Here is a 23,112-nt window from a genome sequence, read left to right as displayed (position 1 = left end):
TACCATTATTAAAGTGGCTGGAGTTGACAGCAGCAGCCACTCAATGTTAGTGATGGCTGTTTAACATTCTGATGGCCTTTAGATACAAGCTGTTTTTCAGTCTCTCGGTCCCTGCTTTGATGCACCTGTACTGACCTCGCCTTCTGGATGATAGCAGGGTGAACAGGCAGTGGCTCGGGTGGTTGGTGTCCTTGATGATCTTTTTGGCCTTCCTGTGACATCGGGTGGTGCAGGTGTCCTGGAGGGCAGGTAGTTTGCTCCCGGTGATGCATTGTGCAGACCTCACTACCCTCTGGAGAGCCTTACGATTATGGGCGGAGCAGTTGCCGTACTAGGCGGTGATACAGCCCGACAGGATGCTCTCGATTGTGCATCTGTAAAAGTTGTGTTTTTGGTGACAATTTGAATTTCTTCAGCCTCCTGAGGTTGAAGAGGCACTGCTGTGCCTTCTTCACCACGTTGTCTGTGTGGGTGGACCATTTAAGTTTGTCCGTGATGTACGCCGAGGAACTTTCTACCCTCTCCACTACTGTGGAGTAACTACAATGTTGTTGATCCATCCTCAGTTCTCCTATCACATTCATTCAACTCTGTTTTAGTCACCCTTGGGCTCATGATGAAATCCCTGAGCAGTTTCCTTCCTCTCCGGCCACCGATTCGATGGACGCCTATATCTTTGTAGTGACGTAGTGTATTGATACACCATCCAATGCGTAATTAATTATTTCACCATGTTCAAAGGGATATTCAATGTTTGCTTTCAAATGTTTCTACCCATCTACCAATAGGTGCCCTTCTTTGTGAGGAATTGGTTAAATCTGTTTGAAATTCCCTGCTCGACTGAGGGAAATTGCATGTGTGGGGTACAGAGATGAGGTAGTCATAAAACATTGTGTTAAACACTATTATTGCACACAGAGTAAGTCCATGCAACTTGCGACTACTTAAGTAAATGTTTACTCCTGAACTTATTTAGGCTTGCCATAAAAAAAGGGGTTGAATACTTATTGACTCAAGACATTTCAGCTTTTCATTTGATTACCTTGTAAAAAATATTATTCCACTTTGACATGTGGTATGTGTATTTTGGGGGTATTTCTGAATGCACTGTATGTATGTTAACCCGACAGCAGCCTGGTCAAGGGGTTTGGGTCCCTTGGTGTAACAGTTAAGGTGTTGGGTTGACAGTCGCTGGACCTGGGTTCGAGTCCCGGTAGGGGCCAATCCCTGAATTCGCAGTGTTGGTGTCAGAAGTGGGATGGGTTAAGGTCACTAAACTTACATAGATATAGACTTACAAACAGGTCATTATGTATAAATGCTGACATCACCCTCATTACTGGAGATAATTAAAACACTTAAATGGAGATCTACAGACAAAAGCATAGATGATTTCTCACTCTGGATAGAATTACACTGACCGTTTACAACGCGATCAGAAACCCATTAACTAAACACAAGAACCGAGGTAGTGCTACAACCTGCAGTTCACATGCTGTAACTACACAGCAATTATAACAGATGAAATGAATCACAATTCATTTAAGTCGATGCGGTTGATTTATAATTAAACTCGTATGTTATTACAATGTAATTATCTGTTTTGAGTCAACAGCACATCACGATTGCTTATGTATGAAGTCTTAATGTCATTTTGTCTCTGTACAGGTTGTGATCAACACCAAGTGTGGCTTTGGGGTCCAGACTCAGAACTACCTCGAGGCCACCAAGTCCATCTATCCAGTGGGTTGTGCAGACCGGGCGGTTCGGTGGATTGAGTCCCACCTGCTATTGGTGGGGGCTCTAGCTCTGGGTCTCTCCCTGCCTCAGGTAACCCATGCACAAGGGCTACATACAGGAGGTGGAGTGGGGAACACCAGCCTTCTCATAGTGGGTCTGCATACAACAGAAATGAGGCACTGGCAGATTTTAGATTCAGGTTGGGATGATAAAACCCACCACTGAGATGGTGGCCTACTTACCACATCATGTAAGATATTATCCATGCCTATATTCCCTCACATCCTGAGTGTGAGACACTCATGAATCACATCCCTATAATAGCCTTGAAAGCTTTCAAAATGTGGGATAATTTAAGTTGGTGTTTAATTAAGTTGCATGACTCACCCACTCTTGTCTGCTGGTACAGTAGCTCATTTCTCAGAGTGCTGTGTGCAGTTTGTACAGTCACTAATGAACGGGGCTGCTCACTACTCTCATCTGTCACTTCTCTCTCCGCCTCCAGTTTCTCCATCGATCCCTTTTTCTCTCTATCCCTCGCTCTGATATTCCACTGATTTGGTCTCCTCCGAGAGGGAAGTGTGTAAATTACCCACGAGTCACGTCAAAACAATTGCCTTACAATTCCGACAGCTTTGATGTGGCATCGTATTCAAGAGCAGGAGTCAATGCCTACTTTCCCTGTCTCTTCATTTATTTAACTGTTGTTTACATCACCCGATGCTGTGATCACTTGCACAAAAAAAGCTCCTATTGATGCAAGTTAAAACAAACACAATGTGTTAAGGTCAAAGAATAACTATCAGACTCTGCAGTCTTTTCATGCAGATGTTAGATGACATTTGCTAAGCAATAGAATTGTATCCACTGTGCATGGTAAAGCCACGCAAGTTTTGACCTTCAGAGACTGTTCTTAGTAAGCCGTATTAAGCTTTATCTAAGAGTGGCGGTGTTGGGAGTGAGTTAGCACCCAGCCTGCGACCCAAATGAGACCCTATTCCACATACTGGGCTCGGAACAAAACTAGTGCACTGTGTAGGGAATAGGGTGCTATTTGGGACGCAGCCAGAGTGTGTTCTTGTCTCTGTCAGATTGCAGGCATTGTGCTCTCCCAGATCCTCATCTCTCAGATCCAGGATGAGATCAGCTCAGTGTTGTGAGAAGAAGATGGTCCGACCGACACAGAAAATAACAGAACAACTAGGAGAGAACAGAGAAGAAGTACTGGCCACTCCAGTTAACAAAGGGCATCATCTACGGTTACATTACACAGCCTTCGGAGCATCTGATTTAGTGGTGTGCTGTATAGACCGTATGGAAGTGTGTCATTATATGCTGGACTTAGATGACTAAAGGCTGACATTGGAAGTGTTTATTTATTATATGATTTATATTGACATGAGGATATTCTTTTCTGAAAAGGATGCATTATTTATATTTCAAAGTGTGATTGCTAATATAATTTGCTATATGAGACTGTAAATGTTGTGTTACAGAACATTCAATTGAACATACTTTTTGACAAATGTTGAAGTTCTAGAAATCATTGGATAGTGAACATGTTGATGATCATTTCTATTAGGTCCACGTAACTGAAGAATAAAGGCCACATTCATCAGCCAAACATCCAGTCAATTTGGGGAGGGTACCTCTGCAGTAGCCCCTGGTCCAGACTCAGTGACACCCAGGTTAGGCATGCAGGACATGGGCTCTCTGGATCAGCCGGTCAGTGAGGGGAGAGTTGGGCTTCGTTGCCTCACGCTCCACCAACAAACATCTCCAGAAGGACAACACAAGACAAAAAAAAGGACAGTTCTAGATTGAGTTCTTTAGAGTAGAACATCTAACTGGAGAACAAAAGGCACTCTGCAACGGTAATCAGTAGATACAGTACACTGTATACAGATCATTGTGTACTGTATTGCACCCAGACACGCTTGCATTTTACAGACTTCAGGGGGTGTCAATAAGGACAAGCTTAGCCATGAGAACATACTGATGAAATTCAACAGTCAAGATATTGTTTCTTCTTCTACTTCCCTGACGAGGGAGCACAGGGAGCACAAGACGAGAGAAAATAAAATCTTACTGGACAGAGGACCATTTTCTTAGTCATGTGTATTATATTGTACAGAGAAATCAATAGTGTATTTTAGCCATTCACTTTTGTTGGGTTCTAACTTGAAAAAAGGTATTCCTGTCATTATATTAGAACATATTGATCACGTTACATGTATAATAAATGCTTTGTGTCTCGGATCAATGAAAGGGTGAATAGGAACTCTGTGTATGAAAAGTTACTATGGGAGAAAAGGGAAACAGAGTATGACATCACTTGTAAACATCCTGGAGAAGTGACCGGATCAAGAGCAGCTGCTACCAGACGGCTCCATCAACGAAGACGACAGCACAACCGTTAGGCAGTATTGGGCAACAGATAGCAGTTGAGAAGTTACACCCCTCATCTCATCTGGACATATAAATGGTTGTTTGATCATGTGCAAAGTGTGATTGCAGCTGAGGCACCCAGTGGGTTGAATAAAATGGGTTAGAGCTTTTACTAGTTGTGCGTTTGAGTTAACTCCTGTTTGTTCAGAACCCAACACTTTTTTTCTCATCAATGTCTATTTTGAGAAAGAAACATGCTCGGCATCTACGTCATTGTCCAATCACAGTGGCACAGCATTGAAGTGACCTCGGGGCTAATAACAGAGCAAATCGGAGTAAAAAGCCTTTCAATTGGAGGCAGCCCATCAATGTATTTTACCTGGCTAATTTCTGGTGATGAGTCACTCCTGACTTCATTGCTGCGTGAATCAGCAGCAGATTAAAGACGTCTCTCTGAGAAATGGAACAAACAAGGCAATTACAATACACACTAGACCCAACATATGTTTTTACCACAGAACATACTGTGTCTACCCCTCTGGATCATGTTCACTAGGGCACACCATTTCAAAAAGGTTGTGCAACGGAAAAAAAAACATCTTATTGGACAAGTTCGGGTAGCACCTGTCCGTTTTCTTCCGTTTCTTCCCAAGTGAATACGACCCTGCTGTTGTACCCATAGAAATAAGAATGAATAGAAAGGGCATCTCCATTCAGGTCAATGATAACATAATGGGTATACTGGCAGCCATTTTGAGTGTACAGTACCCATGCCAGGAAGTAAAAGCAGGAAGAGTACCCTTCAATCTATGCTGTGATTTGTTGTGTCATCTCTACTGACATTACATGAGCCACATCGGTTAGCATCATTTAAAATGTCAATCCAGCATCAGTTGATGGAACATTCCAAATTACCATGGAAATTATTGCATCACAATACCAGGCAGCCATTGAGTGTACCCATGAGTTTACCAGTCAATTGCCAGGGTAAGAGCTTCCAAGCCCATTCATTCTTAGTTCTATGGTTGTACCTAAATAAGGATCATTTCCCTATGAACAGCGCCTAAGGACGATTGTATTGTGGTTAAATGATTTATCACTCATTGCATTGTGCTTTACATTCCCATAGGCCTATTAGAAACACAGACTGCCATAGCCTGAATGCCTCAGTGAGTGTTCGTCAAAGGTCCTTTTTTCTGACATAGATTATATATATTCCTGGTCTAAAAAGCACTTCCAGAAAGGACATTCCCTATTGAACATGCTTTTCACTCCAGGCGTAGGTTTGAAAGCCCATAGAGCTCCTGAAAACCCCCCGATGGTTCACAAAATTTGGGGCTCACCTGCGCGTCACTGCCTCCTATCTCCATCATGCGGTAGCGTATGGGCTGCAGGAGCTCCACGGCACGGCTGTAGTTGCCCTGGTCGTACTCCAGCAGGGCCTGACACATGGGCAGCCCCACGCTGCCAGCCAGCAGGTGCTGGTAGTTCTCCTCTGGAACACTAGACACACAGCAGGAGAGAAGATCGAAGACAATAGAGATGTCTGCTCTCACTGAACTGTATGTGATCCCTGCAGAAATGGTGTCACCGTGGTGTTTCTAGCAAAACGAGGTCTGAGGTTTATTCTGTACTGTCAAATACAGTTCATGACCAGAAGCTTCAGGGCATCATTCACACACAGCCAGACTAAAAGGTAAATTGGATTTTCAAAACGTTGTAGGATTAACATCTGATAATAGATACTGTAGGGCATTACTGCATGTGATTGCAGAAGAGAGAAACACGTGAAACTGTCTAAAACGACAACACATCCCACCAGACAGAGTTGCTTTCATAAAATCTCTAGACTAGACCATGCATTATGATTCCTAGACATTGGTGTGAAACAGGGTTGCATTTGATCACCTATTCAGTTCTCAATGTATATTTATGATTTTACTCTGGCCATCAAAGCCCTAGAAAAAGGTGTCCGTCTAAACAATTTTATATGCAAATGGGATCATATTGAGCTCTGAAACTGAAGATGAGCTTCAAGAAAATGGTAAATATTGTTAACTGGTGTGAACAATGGAAACTGAATATCAATGTAGACAAAAAGCAGTACTCTATAGAAAAAAAAACCTAGAACACCTTTAATGTTCTCCTGCCATATTAACGTTGTCAGTGAGCAAAAGTATCTGGGGTTGATTATTAATACATTTTTGGATTACAATGTGTCTGTTAAGTATGAAGCTAACCATGTGAATTGTGCCCTTGGTGCCATCATTACAAAGTGTAAAGTCATGGGTGGCCTACCTTGTAAATGTGTATGTACTTTCTGTAATGGTGGTTCTGTTGAAACTGAAGCTCATACAACGAAATAAGGGATGATCTTTGTCAGCTGTCCAGCCAAAATTAACATTTTCACGGTCTTGATGAAAATAAATAGTGACGTTTTATCCAGTAACAATAACGGAAATGCCTGCGCCAAAGCCTGCCACAACCGTATCCTCCAACAGAGAGGTTTCTTTAGAAGTGCCTAATTGTCCTTTCATTCACTGTACTTTGCTTATGCAAACGTGTATAGATGATGTAATGCATTATAGATGTCTGTACCATGTTTGATTTTTGAGACACTAAAAACTCACTTTGAGTGGTCTAGAATGTGGTTTTAAAGAAATCAGGTTTTTGTATAATAGTGGCGTGATATGTTTTCTAACTCTGCATGCATCACTGTTCACCTACACGGAAACAAAGGAAGCCTCAAAGGAATCAAATAAACGATGAGTATAATTTTTGGTAGCCTACTCTGTCACAGTACTTATATTTTGGTATTATTTGGGAAATTACACTCGACCACTAGGACCAAACAAATGGTGGTGGTAAACATCAGGCGATCTATAAAGTGGCTGGGGATCTCACCAAACAACACAAGAAACACCACATAAGATAAAGGATTTTACTACAGTCAACTCTACGGCTCAACACACATTTAAGATAACCACTACTGCTAAGTTTGTGGCTCATAAAGAACAAGTCTATTAGCTACCATCCACTCACCTGGTGACATTGGCTAGTTAGAACTTTTTTATTTTCCAGATTTTTATTTGACCTTTATTTAACCAGGTAGGTCAGTTGAGAACAAGCTCTGACAGCTGCTGCTTGAAGTTAGACTCCAGCTTCAGTGATTTTTGCAATTCGTTCCAGTCATTGGCAGCAGAGGACTGGAAGGAAAGGCGGCCAAAGGAAGTGTTGGGGATGACAAGTGAAATATACCCGTTGGGGCACGTGCTACTATGGTGACCAGTGAGCTGAGATAAGTCAGGGCTTTGCCTAGCAAAGACTTATAGATGACCTGGAGCCAGTGGGTTTGGCGACGAATATATAGTGGGTTCGCGCCCAGGCTCTGTCGTAACTGGGTTCGCGCCCAGGCTCTGTCGTAACCGGCCGCGACCGGGAGGTCCGTGGGGCGACGCACAATTGGCCTAGCGTTGTCCGGGTTAGGGAGGGTTTGGCCGGTAGGGAAATCCTTGTCTCATCGCGCACCAGCGAATCCTGTGGCGGGCCGGGCGCAGTGCGCGCTAACCAAGGTTGCCAGGTGCACGGTGTTTCCTCCGACACATTGGTGCGGCTGGCTTCCGGGTTGGATGGCGCTGTGTTAAGAAGCAGTGCGGCTTGGGTTGTGTATCGGAGGATGCATGACTTTCAACCTTTGTCTCTCCCGAGCCCGTACGGAAGTTGTAGCGATGAGACAAGATAGTAGCTACTAAACAATTGGATACCACGAAATTAGGGAGAAAAAGGGGTAAAAAAAAGACAAATATAGTGAGGGCCAGCCAACAAGAGCATACAGGTCGCAGTGGTGGGGAGTATATGGAGCTTTGGTGACAAAACATATGGCACTGTGATAGCAAACTGGATGTAGTCTGAGTAGAGTGTTATAAATGACATCGCTGAAGTCAAGGATCAGTAGGATAGTCAGTTTTACGAGGGTATGTTTGGCAGCATGAGTGAGGGAGGCTTTGTTGCAAAATAGGAAGCTGATTCTAGATTTAATTTTGGATTGGAGACACTTAATGCGAGTCTGGAAGGAGAGTTTACAGTTACCAGGCACCTAGGTATTTGTAGTTGTCCACATATTCTAGGTCAGAACCGTCCAGAGTAGTGATGCTAGTCAGGCGGGGGGGTGCGGGCAGCAATCAGTTGAAGAGAATGCACTTAGTTTTACTAGCATTTAAAAGCAGTTGGAGGCCACGGAAGGAGTTTTGTATGGCGTTGAAGCTCGTTTGGAGGAGTCCAAAGAAAGGCCAGATGTATACAGAATGGTGTCGTCTGCGTAGAGGTGGATCAGGGAATCACAAGCAGCAAGAGCAAGGTCATTGATATATACAGAGAAAAGAGTCGGCCCGAGAATTGAACCCTGTGGCACCCCCATAGAGACTGCCAGAGGTCCGGATAAAAGGCCCTCCAATTTGACACACTGAACTCTGAGAAGTAGTTGGTGAACCAGGCGAGGCAGTCATTTGAGAAGGCAAGTCTATTGAGTCTGCCGATAAGAACGCTGTGATTGACAGAAAGCCTTGGCCAGGTCGATGAAGACGGCTGCACAGTACTGTCTTTTATCGATGGCGGTTATGATATTGTTTAAGACCGTGGAGCGTGGCTGAGGTGCACCCATGACCAGTCGTAGAAAAACGCTTATTGAAATGATCGATTATCGTAGATTTATCGGTGGTGACAGTGTTCCCTATCCTCAGTGCAATGGGCAGCTGGGAGGAGGTGCTCTTATTCTCCATGGACTTTACAGTGTCCCAGAACTTTTTGGAGTTAGTGCTACAGGAAACCATTTTCTGTTTGAGAAAGCTAGCCTTCGCTTTCTTAACTGACTATAAATCGGTTCCTCACTTCCCTGAAAAGTTGCATATCACGGGGGCTATTCGATGCTAATGCAGAACACCACAGGATGTTTTTGTGCTGGTCAAGGGCAGTCAAGTCTGGGGTGAACCAAGGGCTATATCTGTTCTTAGTTCTACATTTTTGAACGGGGCATGCTCATTTAATTAAGATGGTGAGAAAATCAGTTTTGAAGAGCAACCAGACATCCTCTATTGACGGGATGAGGTCAATATCCTTCCAGGATACCCGGATGCAAATTGTCATAACAGAAAGCATTACGTAAGCAAAATTAATTGACCAAAAGCGCATCTGAAAGAGCCCAGTCGGCCAATTCAAAATAGAATTGAGTTTCTCTCCTCACTTTGGGAATTGATTTTTCCCCTCTCAAAAAGCTGCATTGGCCCAAAGGTGCCTTGGCTGCCTCCACGCTACATTTTCCTGTTACGTAACAACCAGAAACAAGACAACTGCCCAGGATTGGATTTTTTGGCAGAAGGGGTTGTTCGCTGAGGAACATAGTGTATAGAGCCTGTGGTCAGGGGTGTCAGAACACATTACAGCCACACACACGTAAACACCACAACCTGTGGGAGAGCGCAACAGAGAGCAACCCTGAGCTCTCTCTCCACTCTGAGGCTTATCCCTCTCACCCCACCAGTCATACTCCCACTCGTTTCCTCCTCGTGTGTTATGTAAGGGGGCTGTGTAGGAGTTTCATAAGCCAGCGGTGGTGTGGTGCTCACTTGGCCCGCTCCCGGAGGCCCTCCAGCAGGCGCTGGGACTGGGCCGCTCCCCCGGACTCCTTGGCTCCCAGCGACGACATGAGGAAGTGGAGGTCGTTGAACAACAGCACATGGTCGTCAGTGTGGGGCTCTGTGAGTTGTTGCAGCTCCCGCCAGCGGTCCTTCACGCACACACCTGACACACAGGAAGAAAGTAAATCAAAAGACACACAAACATTGAACACAAGCCTATCGATAAGACACACACACACCTGACTAGACACTAGATACACATTGAGTGCACGTAACAGTAAACATGTCTAACCCTCCATCTCCAGTCTGTAGAGTAGAGAGCAGGCGTCCACAGTGTCCAGCATGGCCCCTGAAGCCCTACCGCGCCAAGACACCTGAGGGGAAACAGTCACTTCTGTTCAGTACACAGCCGTATGTCACAACCTGTGACTTCAGCCGTATGGGTAACTATGTGTTTAAATGCCTCTCCAACAAGGGAATATCAATTTGCTCATTTTTATTTTACCTTTATTTAACTAGGCAAGTAAGTTAAGAACAAATTCTTATTTTCAATAACGGCCTAGGAACAGTGGGTTAACTGCCTGTTCAGGGGCAGAACGACAGATTTGTTGTACCTTGTCAGCTCGGGGATTTGAACTTGCAACCTTTCGTTTACTAGTCCAACACTTTAACCACTAGGCTACCCTACCACCTCATACTTGCTTTACTTTCTAGAATTGATACAGTAGTTCCATTCCCAATGTACCAATAAAATAATAAGGGCAGACTTGACTGCTGTATTTAAGCAATAAGGCAGGAGGGGGTGTGGTATATGGCTGTTCTTATGCACGACGCAACACGGAGGGCTTGGATTGGCCATATACCACAAACCCCCGAGGTGCCTTATTGCTATTATAAACTGGTTACCAATGTAATTAAAGCAGTAAAACTATACGGTCTGATATACCACGGCTGTCAGCCAATCAGCATTCAGCTCTCGAACCACCCAGTTTATTTAGCATATTATAAAATTACAGCATATATTCCAGAGACACAATGTAGCTTTACTGTTCATATTTTCCAGGGCCGTAACTACATACGAGGACACATGTTTTCTAATAAAAATAACAGAATATATAACACACAGTCAATAGTTTGGACACACCTAATCATTCAAGGGCTTTTCTTTATTTTGTACTTTTTTCTACACTGTAGACTATGAAATAACACATATGGAATCATGTTGTAAGGGGAAAAAACATATATAAAAAGTGTTAACCAAATCAAAATATATTTTACATTTGAGATTCTTCAAAGTAGCCACCCTTTGCCTTGACAGCTTTGCACTCATTATCTCAACCAGCTTCATGAGGTAGTCACCTGGAATGCATTTCAATTAACAGGTGTGCCCTCTTAAAAGTTAATTTGTGGAATTTCTTAACTTCTGAATGCGTTTGAGCCAATCACTTGTGTTGTGGCAAGGTAGGGGTAGTATACAGAAGATAGCCCTATTTGGTAAAAGACCAAGTCCATGTTATGGAAAGAACAAATAAGCAAAGAGAAACAGCCCATCGGTCAGTCAATACGGAACATTTAAAGAACTTTGAACGTTTCTTCAAGTGCAGTCGCAAAAACCATCAAGCACTATGCTGAAACTGGCTCTCATGAGGACCGCCACAAGAAAGGAAGAGCCAAATTTACCTCTGCTGCAGAGATTAAGTTCATTAGAGTTACCAGCCTCAGAAATTGCAGGCCAAATAAATGCTTCAGAGTTCAAGTAACGGACACATCAACATCAACTGTTCAGAGGAGACTGCATGAGTCAGGCCTTCACGGTCCAATTGCTGCAAAGAAACCACTACTAAAAGGAGACTTGCTTTTGCCAAGAAATACGAGCAATGGACATTATTTCCACCGGTCTCTGTCCTCCACATTTTAGATTTTTGGTTCCAACCGCCGTGTCTTTGTGAGATGCAGAGTAGGTGAACGGATGATGTCCGCATATGTGGTTCCCACCATGAAGGTGTGATGGTGCTTTACTAGGGACACTGTCTGTGATTTATTTAGAATTCAAGGCACACTTAACCAGCATGGCTACCACAGCATTCTGCAGCTCTACGACATCCAATCTGGTTTGCACTTAGTGGTACTATCATTTGTTTTTCAACAGGACTACTACATGATTCCATATTTGTTATTTCATAGTTTTGATGTCGTCAATATTATTTGCCAATGTAGAAAATAGTAAAAATAAAGACCCTGGAATGAGTAGTTGTGTCCCACCCACCCAAAAGTAAGTACATCCTCCCCTCTTCTGGGAAGGCTTTCCACTAGATATTGGAACATTGGAGTTTTAGTGAGGTCTGAAACTCCCTGCAGCAACCTTAGTTACGGCACTGATTTTCCCCCCATTCGCTTTGGATTTACTCTTTGCCCATAAAAATAACACACCGCTATCATGTTGTGAACAAAAAACGATTTAACTTATATTTTTGACTTTAGACCGGAATGACACACATTGACCCCCAGTCTGCAGCACAACATAACCACACCATATAGCTTTTACTCTGCTCCCATACAGTAAGTGCGGCTACAGTAGGATTCTTGGAAGGCCTTTGGTACGCCATCTGCGAGGCCAAATTAGTCTTGATGAGAACTTATTGAGAGCACTAACCTGGCTGTCAAATATGTTCAGAGCTGCATCATAATCTCCCTGCGGGGGAGAAAACACAAACAAATCCAAATTGAAAAACAAGTATGAGTCTTAAAGTTAATTACACAGATAATACACACTAATACAAACATGTCCAACTGTAATCAACTTCACACTTCAGAGAACCCACGGAAAGGTACAACAAATATAAATTGCGATTGGAGTATCTCATTACAATCTGTACCTTTTCGATGAAGTATAGGGCCCAATGCCAGTAGTTGTGACAGGCTAGCATGTCACATCCCTGCAAATGAAAACGTCAAAGTTAATTACGTATTTACACAGATAGTTGAAGCCTAGCCTGGTGCCAGAGCTGTATGCATTGGCATGAAAATGACTATAGGAGTTGGGGCGGCAGGTGGCCTAGTGGTTAGAGCGTTGGGCCAGTAACTGAAAGGTAGCTGGATTGAATCTCCGAGATGACAAGGTAAAAATCTGGCGTTCTGCTACTGAAAAGGGCAGTTAACCCACTGTTCCTCAGTAGGCCTTCATTGTAAATAATGGATTTGTTCTTAACTGACTTGCCTAGTTAAATAAAAAAGGTGATTTTTATTTTTTTTCAAGGAGCTGGCAAGTCAGCACAAACAGATCTGGTACCAGGCCATATTGAGGTGTTGAATGACACAACATGCAGCAGATGGACTCGTGATGAAAACCCACCGCCCAGTCTTTCTCTGTGCTCTCCATGAACTTGAGGCCCTTTTCCACCTCAGCCTTCATCTCGTAGACGTGGGCTACAGAGTGGACACACCAGGCATCCTCCGGGGTTAGAGCCAGACCCTGGGGGTTAGTGGAGAAGATTGTAGATTGAACTACCTCATGGTAGCACATTGGTCAGTCTAGTCGATTGCCTACGCAACAGAAACGTCTGCACAGTAATAGACATCTTCTGAATGTGGTTTGATTGCCATCAAGGTTGGACAATTTAACCAGCGGAGGTCATCGTTGCATGACGACAGAATTAATGATTTACAGCTCCAAATCATTTCCATGGCAAATTGACACCGCCAGAAACATCTTACCTCTTTAGCTATTTTCTCAGCCTGGTCATAAAAATGAGTCTCCAGAAGTCCAAAGGAATATAAGCCCTTTAGGTAGCTGCAGGAAAAGGCAAAGGAAGTACAAGTATTAAAGCAGTGCTACAGCAATAGCAGACCCGAGGCAAGCTAGCTAGGTCAATATTCGTGTAGTGCATTTAAGGATGAATTATAACGCCCTATAATAAATAGCCATCCATTTGTTTTCGGGGAAAAAAGAAAAGACTCATAGAAAAGGGTCTGAATACTTATGTAAAGAAGGTTTCTGTTTTTTTATTTTAAAAAAAAAAGTTTTAAAATGGGATCCTTCGATTTGAAATCGACTGTTGGGACTCATGGTCTGACTGCCAGCGGTGATTGTTGATCACAGTAAACACTTATACACAGAGGCAATTACTGTCTAGCCGAGAGGGAGCCTATGATGAAATACTATGAGTTATTTAACAAGAATGGCCCTCAAGAGTTCACATGATATGAAAAATACAGTATTACCAAGGCTATATCTGACTGACACCTTGCGTCTCAGTACTTGAAAAAAATAAATACATATATAAGGAAATCAGTCAACTGAAATGAATTCATTAGGCCCTAATCTATGACCTTCACATGACTGGGAATATAGAGACGCATCTGTTGGTCTGATACCTTAAAAGCTACACGACATCTCCTTCGCACAGAGTTGATTAGGTTGTTGATTGTGGCCTGTGGAATGTTGTCCCACTCCCTTCAATGACTGTGTGAAGTTAATGGAAACTGGAACACGTTGATCCAGAGCATCCCACACATGCTCAATGGGTGACATGTCTGGTGAGTATGCAGGCCATGAAAGAACCACCATTTTCAGCTTCCAGGAATTATGTACCAATTCTTGCGTCATGGGGCCGTGCATTATCGTGCTGAAACATGATGTCAGCGGATGAACGGCACGACAATGGGCCTCAGGATCTCATCATGATATCTCTGTGAATTCAAATATGCTTATGCCTGCCGATACCATAACCCCACTGCCACCATGGGGCACTCTGTTCACATCAGCAAACCGCTCAATCACACGACACCATACTGCCATCTGTCCGGTACATTTGAAACTGGGATTCATCCATGAAGAGCACACTTCACCAGCGAGCCAGTGGCCATAGAAGGTGAGCATTTGCCCACTGAAGTCGGTTACGACGCTAAACTGCAGTCAGGTCAAGACATTGGTGAGGATGACGAGCAAGCAGATGAGTTTCCCTGACACGGTTTCTGACAGTTTTTGTGCAGAAATTCTTTGGTTGTGCAAACCCACAGTTTCATCAGCTGTCCCGTTGGCTGATCGCAGATGATCCCGCAGGTGAAGAAGCAGAACGTGGAGGTCCTGGGCTGGCGTGGTTACATGTGGTCTGTGGTTGTGAGGACAGTTGGGAATACTGCCAAATTCTGTAATACGATGTTAGAGGCAGCTTATGGTAGAACGAGTTACATTAAATTCTCTGGCAACAGCTCTGGTGTGCATTTCTGCAGTCAGCATGCCAGTTACACAGTCCCCCAAAACTGCACATTTTTGACTGGACTTTTGTCACCAGCACAAGGTGCACCTGTGTAATGAGCATGCTATTTAAAATCAGATGTTTGATATTCCATCCACCTGACAGGCAAGGAATATCTTGGCAAATGAGAAATGCTCACTAACATGGATGGAAACAAATTTGTGCACAAAATCAGAGAAATAAGCTTTTTGTGCATATGCAACATTTCTGGGATATTTTATTTCAGCTCATGAAACCAACACTTTACAAGTTGCATTTATATTTTTGTTCAGTGTAAATGCCATGAACCTATCACAATGCCCTGACAATCAGATAAGACCCCCTTGGTACAGCTAATAATTGCATATCCTCAGAGTAAAAAAAAGACCCATGTGCAATTGTGTAATGACTACCTATAGAGGGGGGGGGGGCAGATATGCCTCTCTTATAATATATAGAGGCATGTGGGGCTTTCAGTGAGGCAGCACCTACCTATAGAGAGGCATGTGGGGCTTCCAGTGAGGCAGCACCCGGGCCACAGAGTCTCTCATCTGGATCTGGGCCCCTAGGTAGAAGAAGCTGTCGTGGGCAAACTTCAGGGCGAGCAGGTCAGTAGGGTGTTCCACCAGGATCTCCTCCCAAACATCACACGCCTTAGGGAAATTCCTACAGGGGACAGACAGTAGTTATTCTCTATTGTCTTAAGTCACATTAAAACAACAGGAACGCAATGAAAGCAAATCAACATCAGATCAAATGAGAGATGTTACCTTGGTTTTAGATTGTGCTCTTGGAGATTCATATTATTTCTCTATAGCTTAGATGTATTTGTAGACTTAAGGAAGGAACTGTTTTTAGAAGCATGTGACCAAGTCATAAGGCTGAGTCGCCTGGTAAAAACAAAGATACTGGTGTGTGAATGGTCTGTTTTGCTAGGTGACCTCAATTCTCCAGGGTATTCCTTTGACCCTGTTCCAAGGCTATTACACAAGACGAGCCGAACAGATGTGGTTTTGTTTTCGCTTGTGGAATCTCTTCTGCTGTCCAAAATGTGGACCTCAATAATCAGTGCTAGTACAGTTCTATTGTCCCCTGGGATTAATAAAGTAAATCAGGGCCCGTATCCACTAAGCGTCTCCGAGTAGAAGATGGGAGGATAGAGACATTTTACTCTTACGGGTAGAAATCTATGCATGAAGCTTCTTTCGTCATCAGCGTCACACTAGTCAGATATTTAGGAGACCACATGAGCTATCCTAACCAGTTAAGTGTTACTAGCAGGTGTCTTGATAAAAGAAAAAATGCAGCGAGTCAGTGGTTCCTCCATCACATGCAAATTCTTTGGAGTTCTTAAAATAATGGTTTTGATACTTCTATATGATCAATCCATAATTAACTTAGACCTACAGTACCAATCAAAAGTTTGGACACACCTACTCCAAGGGTTTTTCTTTATTTTTACTATTTTCTACATTGTGGAATAATAGTGAAGAAATCAAAACTAATGAAATGACACATTTGGAATCATGTAACCAACAAAATAAGTGTAAATCAAAATATAATTAATATTTTAGATTCTTCAAAGTAGCCAACCTTTTCCTTGACAGCTTTGCACACACGAGGCATTCTCAACTAGCTTCAACTGGAATGCTTTTCCAACAATCTCGAAGGAGTTCCCCCATATGCTGAGCACTTGTTGACTGCTTTTCCTTCCGTTGTTCAACTCATCCCAAACCACCTCAATTGGGTTGAGGTTGGGTGATTGTGGAGGCCAGGTCATCTGATGCAGCACTCCATCACTCACTTTTCCTGTTGAAAATGAAATGATGCACAAACCAGATGGGATGACGTATCGCTGAGGTGGCCATGCTGGTTTAGTGTGCCTTAAATTCTAAATAAAATCACTCAGTGTCACCAGCAAAGCACCCCCACACTATGCTTCACAGTGGGAACCACACATGCGGAGATCATCCGTTCACCTACTCTGCGTCTCAAAAAGACACGGCGGTTGGAACCAAAAATCTCAAATTTGGACTCATCAAACCAAAGGACAGATTTCCACCGGTCTAATGTCCATTGCTCGTGTTTCTTGGCCCAGGCAAGTCTCTTCTTATTATTGGTGTCCTTTAGTAGTGGTTTCTTTGCAGTAATTCTAACATGAAGGCCTGATTTACGTAGTTACCCCTGAACAATTGATGTTGAGATCAGTCGGTTACTTGAACTCTGAAGCATTTATTTGGGCTGCAATTTCTGAGGCAGGTAACTCCAGTGAACTTATCCTCTGCAGCAGAAGTAACTCTGGGTCGTCCTTTCCTGTGGCGGTCCTCATGAGAGACAGTTTCATCATAGCGCTTGATGGCTTTTGCAACTGCACTTGAAGAAACTTAAAAAGTTACTGAAATTTTCCGCATTGACTGACCATGTTTTAAAGGAATAATGGACTGTCTTTTCTCCTTGCTTATTTGAGCTGTTCTTGCACCAAATAGGGTTATATTCTGTATACCACCCGTACAACACAACTGATTGGCACAAACGCATTAAGAAGGAAAGACATTATACAAATGAACTTTTAACTAGGCACTCCTGTTATTGAAATGCATTCCAGGTGACTAACTCATGAAGCTGGTTGAGAGAAAGCTTTGCACACTCTTGGCAGTCATCGATTTAGATTTGTTTAACACATTTTTGGTTACTACATGATTCCATGTGTTATTTCATAGTTTTGATGTCTTCACTATTATTCTACCATGTAGAATGTAAAGGAAAACCCTTGAATGGGTAGGTGTCCAAACTTTTGACAGGTACTGTACATCTTGCACTTCCGACTATGATTTCACATGAGGCCTATTACACAATTATATATACCTGAATACTTATAACCACTAAGCTAATAAACATGTTTTGCTTTTTTATTATTTAATTAGCTACATCATGTTATTTCAAGTTATCCTTTTGGAGCACAACATCACGTTGTTAAAAAAAAGATGTCTACATTGGGTATGCCTATAAGTTGGGCAATTGAAGTCATCTAGGGCTTATGTTAACGTTGTATGCAACATTATCGGCAAGTGTAATCATTATGCCGATTTGCAAAACGTCTTGCAACAGAAACCAGTCACTCCAAATGGAAAATGCAAACAAGAGTTTCTATTGGACCAACTCAGGTTGGGCCCTCCCCGCTTCGTTCCGTTTAGTTCTTAAAACGGTAAACAGTTTCTTTAATAAATACACCCCTACTGTACCAAAGCAATTTGGAGATGTTAAACGGGAGTGACAAGTGTGTTGAAGGTAATATTGTCCAAAATCTGCTTTTAACAACCATCAGAATTGGTTATGCAGGCCAACATATTAGGCAATAATTAAGAGAAGGCAAAGTGATCGTGCCAGGTGACAATTAGATCAAACTTTTTACCATTGCAACATTTGATGTACAGTCACATTCACCGTGGTTGTCTGAAGTACATTATCTATAGAGTTCACAGATGGCGATGCCGTACAGCGATTGGATATTCCCCATCATTTTGCAACAAAGTCAGAGCGTCATCACCAGCTTTCCTTTGCGGTAACTCAAACTGTCGGGATGACCAGCTGAGAAACTTATGAGTTGATTTTACTCCTGGCTTAGAGTTTGTCTGGGCAGTGTACTACCATCATCCTAAAAACCTACCGTTAGCTGTGTGTTTGTTGTCGTTTTAAAATAGGTTAACAGGATTCCTAGGACTTTCTCTGAGATGTTTTGTGGCTACAGACCCAGATCGCTCTCAGATCTCCAGTGGTTCCCTGGTTCTCACCCCTTGGAGAAGTGCTCCATGGCCCTGACGTGCAGCCTCTCCCTGGTGGTAATGTCCTGCTGGATCTGGCCGAGCTCTACAGTCCTCTTCACCGCGCTGGCCAGGCGCTCGTTCAGAAGAACCGAACTCCCTGTCCCCACCAGCTCCATCCCCGTGCTGATCACATGACCCATCACTACAGGGCACAGGGACACTTTTGGTAAGTCTGAAGGCCTAGTCAACCCCTAGATACTCATTCACTATTCTCTCAAAAGCTACAGTAGTCGTGATGAATGTAGACCCTCAGAGTTAACATCGGATAGTTGGAATTCAACCTCATAGCTCCAATCCTAGACACTTCTCAATGATCTGAAAGAATTGTATGGATGTAAAATAATATGGCCATGGCTCCACCTCGTCATCTGAAAGGAAGGTAGAATTTCCACCAGATTGGTTACACCCATCCGCTCCGTTCAGATCTATGAGAAGTGTCCTGACGTAAGGCTAGGGTTGATTTCAGACTGGGACGCTCACAGCACTGTACTACACTTCAATGTTAGCTTAATCCTCAATGTTACAATGTTGTACTGTATTTAGACTGAAGTCCTGAATGTAGCCTAGTGAGTGTCATTGCTATAGCCTTAATGCTCCAGTAACCTCTTTCGAGTGCTTGTTAATAATGTATCTTTATAGGCTGAATAGGATTCTGTGCAGGCCTACTAAGGGTTTAACACCCATACAATGCTATCTTTTTATGAGGAAAAATTGATTACCAGAAGTCTCACTATGTTCTTACATACCAAAGTCAGGGTCAGCTGACTTGACTGCAGACATGCATCCCTCGACTCCTCCAAGGTTCTCATCATTGCGCCAGGTTACATACTGGGATTTAAGATGGACGCACAAAACCCCCAAAAAATTTAACAGAATGTGTTCAGATCACAAAAAGGAACATATGTCTCTCTCCGGTAAGTTGTAAGGTTTATGTCAGCAATTATACACAATGACCATTGTTACTTTTTTTTGTCCACAAGGAAAAAGGCCATTTTAGGCTTAGGGGTTAGATTCAAGGTTACAACAGTGTAGGCTCCTTAGAGGAGGGAAGGGAGGACCATCCTAATTTCAGAAAAATGTAAAGTGAAACATTAAAAGTCATCCTTTTTACATTTTAGTCATTTACCAGACGGTCTTATCCAGATCGACTTACAGTTGGTGCATTTAAGATACTGTGATGTGTGGTTGTCCCATCTAGTGAAGTACATTTTCTTCAATAAAGTAGCTATCAGCAAAGTCAGTAAATTGTGAGTGTTAGGTGACGAGAGGCTACTTTTGTTGATAAAACTATACTTAACAAAAATGTAAACGCAACAAAAGTAAAGTGTTGGTCCAATGTTTCATAATAAAAGTCCCAAGAAAGGTTCCAAATGCAAAAAAAAAGCTAATTTCTCTCAAATTTATCCATCCCCTTGACAGGTGTGGCATATAATTGTAATTTTTATTTAACCAGGCAAGTCAGTTAAGAACAAATTCTTATTTACAATGACGGCCTAGGAACAGCGGGTTAACTGCCTTGTTCAGGGGCAGAACAGATTTTTACCTTGTCAGCTTGGGTTTTCGATCTAGCAACCTTTCGGTTACTGGCCCAAAGCTCTAACCACTAAGCTAATCAAACAGCATTATCATTACACATGTGCAACTTGTGCTTGGGACAATAAAAGGTCATTCTAAAATGTGCAGTTGCAACAGATGTCTCATGTTTTGAGAGAGCGTGAAATTAGTATGCAGGAATGTCCACCAGAGCTGTTGCCAGATAATTTCATGTTAATTTCTCTACCATAAGCCACCTCTAACATCATCTTAGAGAATTTGGCAGTTTATCCAACCGGACTCACAAACGCAGACCACGTGTAACCACGCCTTCCCAAATCCTCCACATCTGGCTTCTTCACCTGCGGGATCATCGGAGACCAGCCACCCCGACATCTGATGAAACTGTGGGTTTGCACAACCGAAGAATTTCTGTGCAAACTGTCAGAAACGGTCTCAGGGAAGCTCATCTGCGTGCTTGTCGTTCCCACCAGTGTCTTGACCTGCATTTGACCTTGCATTTCTATTTTTGTTCAGTGTAATTATATTCAGGTCACCAAATAACTGATTAAAACAGTTGCAATGAAAGTCTACAGCAGCCTCAACAGAACCCTCTAGGGTAGCACCATGGTGTAACCGGAGGACAGCTATTATCCATCCTCCTCTAGGTCCATTGACTTCAATACAAAACCTAGGAGGATCATGGTTCTCACCCCTTTCCATAGACTTACACAGTACTTATGACGACTTCTGGAGGACATCCACCAACCTTTCAGAGCTCTTGCAGCATGAACTGACATGTTCATCCAATCAAAGGATTTAGAGAATGAATCTAGTTCTGAACGCATGAGCTACAGCTATCTAGCACTGAAGTGCATAACGTGTGGTGAGATGACAAAGAGAGAAAGACAATAATTGAACAGTTAAAATAATTTCTTAAATTGAGAAGCAGCAGCGATGAGTGAGAAAGCGGGAGCTAGCTATATTTCATTGTATTTTATCTTACCTTTCACCTTCTTAAAGTAGCTAAATAATGCAGCTAATTTAGCCAACTCAACAACTTGACTCAAACAGAGAGGAATGCTATTCATGTTAGCCAGCAAGCTAAGGCTAGCCAACACTGCATCTCTTCCAAGTCAAGATAAACTCTATTTTATTAATTTATTGCCACGAGGCCCACCGGTGTAATTGCTATACTGCATGATAGTACACATGGATTGGATTGTGGGTTTACTAACGTGTTCGTTCTAGTAGCTATGTTGACTATGACGTTAGCTAATACGGTGAGAACGATAGTTATGGTATGAAGGTTGGGCTTAAGAGAGGTTTTTCACCTGGTGACAGACAGCTGTTGTGTTGTGCATTGAAGTGACAAGTGAAGGGAAAAGGTGAAAGGAGAGAGTGTAAATGCAAGAAGGAATTATACAAGAAGCAAAGTGATGACGCTGCATGCGGCTGCTACGAAAATGTAATCTGTGTGTGCGGATGATCGGGGGTGTTTTTATTCCAAAACGTTTATTAAACTGAAGCAAACGGAACAAAACGGAGATGGACCTGCCTGAATTTGTCCAACAGAAACTATCGTTTTAGTTAACTGTTTGGACTAATGATTACACCCCAGATCAGCTAGATGAAGGTGGTATTGAATGTGTCACCTTGATTACTCCAATTTGTCTCAACCTTTACTTTATAAACATTCATTTGTAGGCTAGGTTGTAGCTACCTTATGATGGGTATAGGGCAAATTCAAGTATCATGTAGTAGCATAAACCTATTGATTGTTACATAGAGCTGGGTGAATGGAATATCCAATATAATCCAATATGCTGTAATAGAAATAAGGCTATCCTCCCTAATCTTAAAATGACACCAACCGCCGCTGGGCTACAATTAGGTTTAGGGAAAATAGGATTTTTCATGGGAATCAATTGTTTGGTCCCCACAAAGATAGTAAAACAAATATGTGTGTGTTTGTGTGTAGACAGAGCTAATAAAATGACTACCTGTGTGAGTATAGCATCATACATTTTGCAGGCCTCATTGCTGGATGTGGACAATGGTAGACCCTCTGCCCTCCAAGCCTAAGGAAATAGAAAACGGTTATCACACTAACCTTACGTCCCTTGAGAGGAAACTAATCGGTTTGCCTTAGGATACTTTTGTTATCAAGCGGGATTTTAGTGTGTGGAGGAAATTGTCCCTCGGCCAAAGTCTGACTTCATCAGTTCATGAAACTCATTTTTTTTTTATTGACGACAGACACCTTCACTGCCTAGGCTACTGCAATAGAAAATCGTTTATCGCGATACAAATGTAGCCTACAAAAGTTACAGTAGCCTATGCAGCTTGCCGTCATGCACATTGATGTTAACGACAAAAGACAGGACAATAATGTAAAATGTAATTTATCCATTGTAAATAAAACAGTTAACCTCTATCTGAAACTTGGCATGGCCAATCAACAGCGCAGTAGCTTAATGGAAGGAAACAACCTGTGGGATGTAGCCTATTTTCTACTTTCCCGATATCATAGCCTATTGAATTTAAACAATCATAATATGCAATCCAATACATAACACGCAGCTCTGGTAATTGGTTAATTTACCTGACAATCCCTGAAACTAGACGCAATCATTTCTGCTAACTGCGGCGGTCTTCTTTTTCCTTGCGCGACTAAAAACTTTTCCGTTTCGACTGCACACACCCGCCCTTTGTACTGAGGAGATACACACAAATACCGGAGTGGACATTTCAACC

At 42.7% G+C, this 23,112-nt stretch overlaps 2 protein-coding genes across 6 annotated transcripts in view; one reads left to right on the top strand and one right to left on the bottom strand.

Moving 5' to 3' along the window:
- The window catches only part of tspan33b (tetraspanin 33b), an 11,031-nt gene extending 6,728 nt beyond the window's left edge, over positions 1 to 4,303 (top strand). For all 5 annotated transcript variants that reach the window (XM_036977846.1, XM_036977844.1, XM_036977853.1 and 2 more), the window contains 2 exons: positions 1,669 to 1,830; positions 2,832 to 4,303. In XM_036977846.1, coding sequence (XP_036833741.1) covers positions 1,669 to 1,830; positions 2,832 to 2,900 — 231 coding nt within the window. In that variant the 3' untranslated portion in view covers positions 2,901 to 4,303. The remainder of the gene's footprint in view (positions 1 to 1,668; positions 1,831 to 2,831) is intronic.
- ttc38 (tetratricopeptide repeat domain 38) lies at positions 3,098 to 23,112 on the bottom strand. Its single transcript, XM_021601720.2, has 14 exons — positions 22,961 to 23,112; positions 22,359 to 22,436; positions 19,569 to 19,650; positions 18,790 to 18,964; positions 15,491 to 15,664; positions 13,476 to 13,551; positions 13,114 to 13,233; positions 12,638 to 12,697; positions 12,415 to 12,453; positions 10,054 to 10,135; positions 9,750 to 9,924; positions 5,472 to 5,631; positions 4,508 to 4,581; positions 3,098 to 3,517 (listed from the first exon to the last, which is right to left on the bottom strand). Exons 1-14 carry the CDS (start codon positions 22,988 to 22,990, stop codon positions 3,430 to 3,432), a joined length of 1,413 nt encoding a protein of 470 aa, XP_021457395.2. The 5' UTR covers positions 22,991 to 23,112; the 3' UTR covers positions 3,098 to 3,429.

Source organism: Oncorhynchus mykiss, chromosome 1 (assembly GCF_013265735.2).
Source record: "Oncorhynchus mykiss isolate Arlee chromosome 1, USDA_OmykA_1.1, whole genome shotgun sequence".
In the NCBI taxonomy this organism is placed as follows: domain Eukaryota; kingdom Metazoa; phylum Chordata; class Actinopteri; order Salmoniformes; family Salmonidae; genus Oncorhynchus; species Oncorhynchus mykiss.
Note: the sequence above shows the minus strand (reverse complement) of the source record. Positions and strands in the feature narration are given on the sequence as shown.

Bases quoted from the DNA above. Each gene is read 5' to 3' on its own strand.
- ttc38 (XM_021601720.2), bottom strand. From the start codon at position 22,990: ATGATTGCGTCTAGTTTCAGGGATTGTCAG. The intron at 19,651-22,358 runs GTAGTCATTTTA...CTTAAATCCCAG, and splicing joins ATGATGCTATACTCACACAG to TATGTAACCTGGCGCAATGA. The intron at 13,552-15,490 runs GTAGGTGCTGCC...CTTTTCCTGCAG, and splicing joins CCCCACATGCCTCTCTATAG to CTACCTAAAGGGCTTATATT.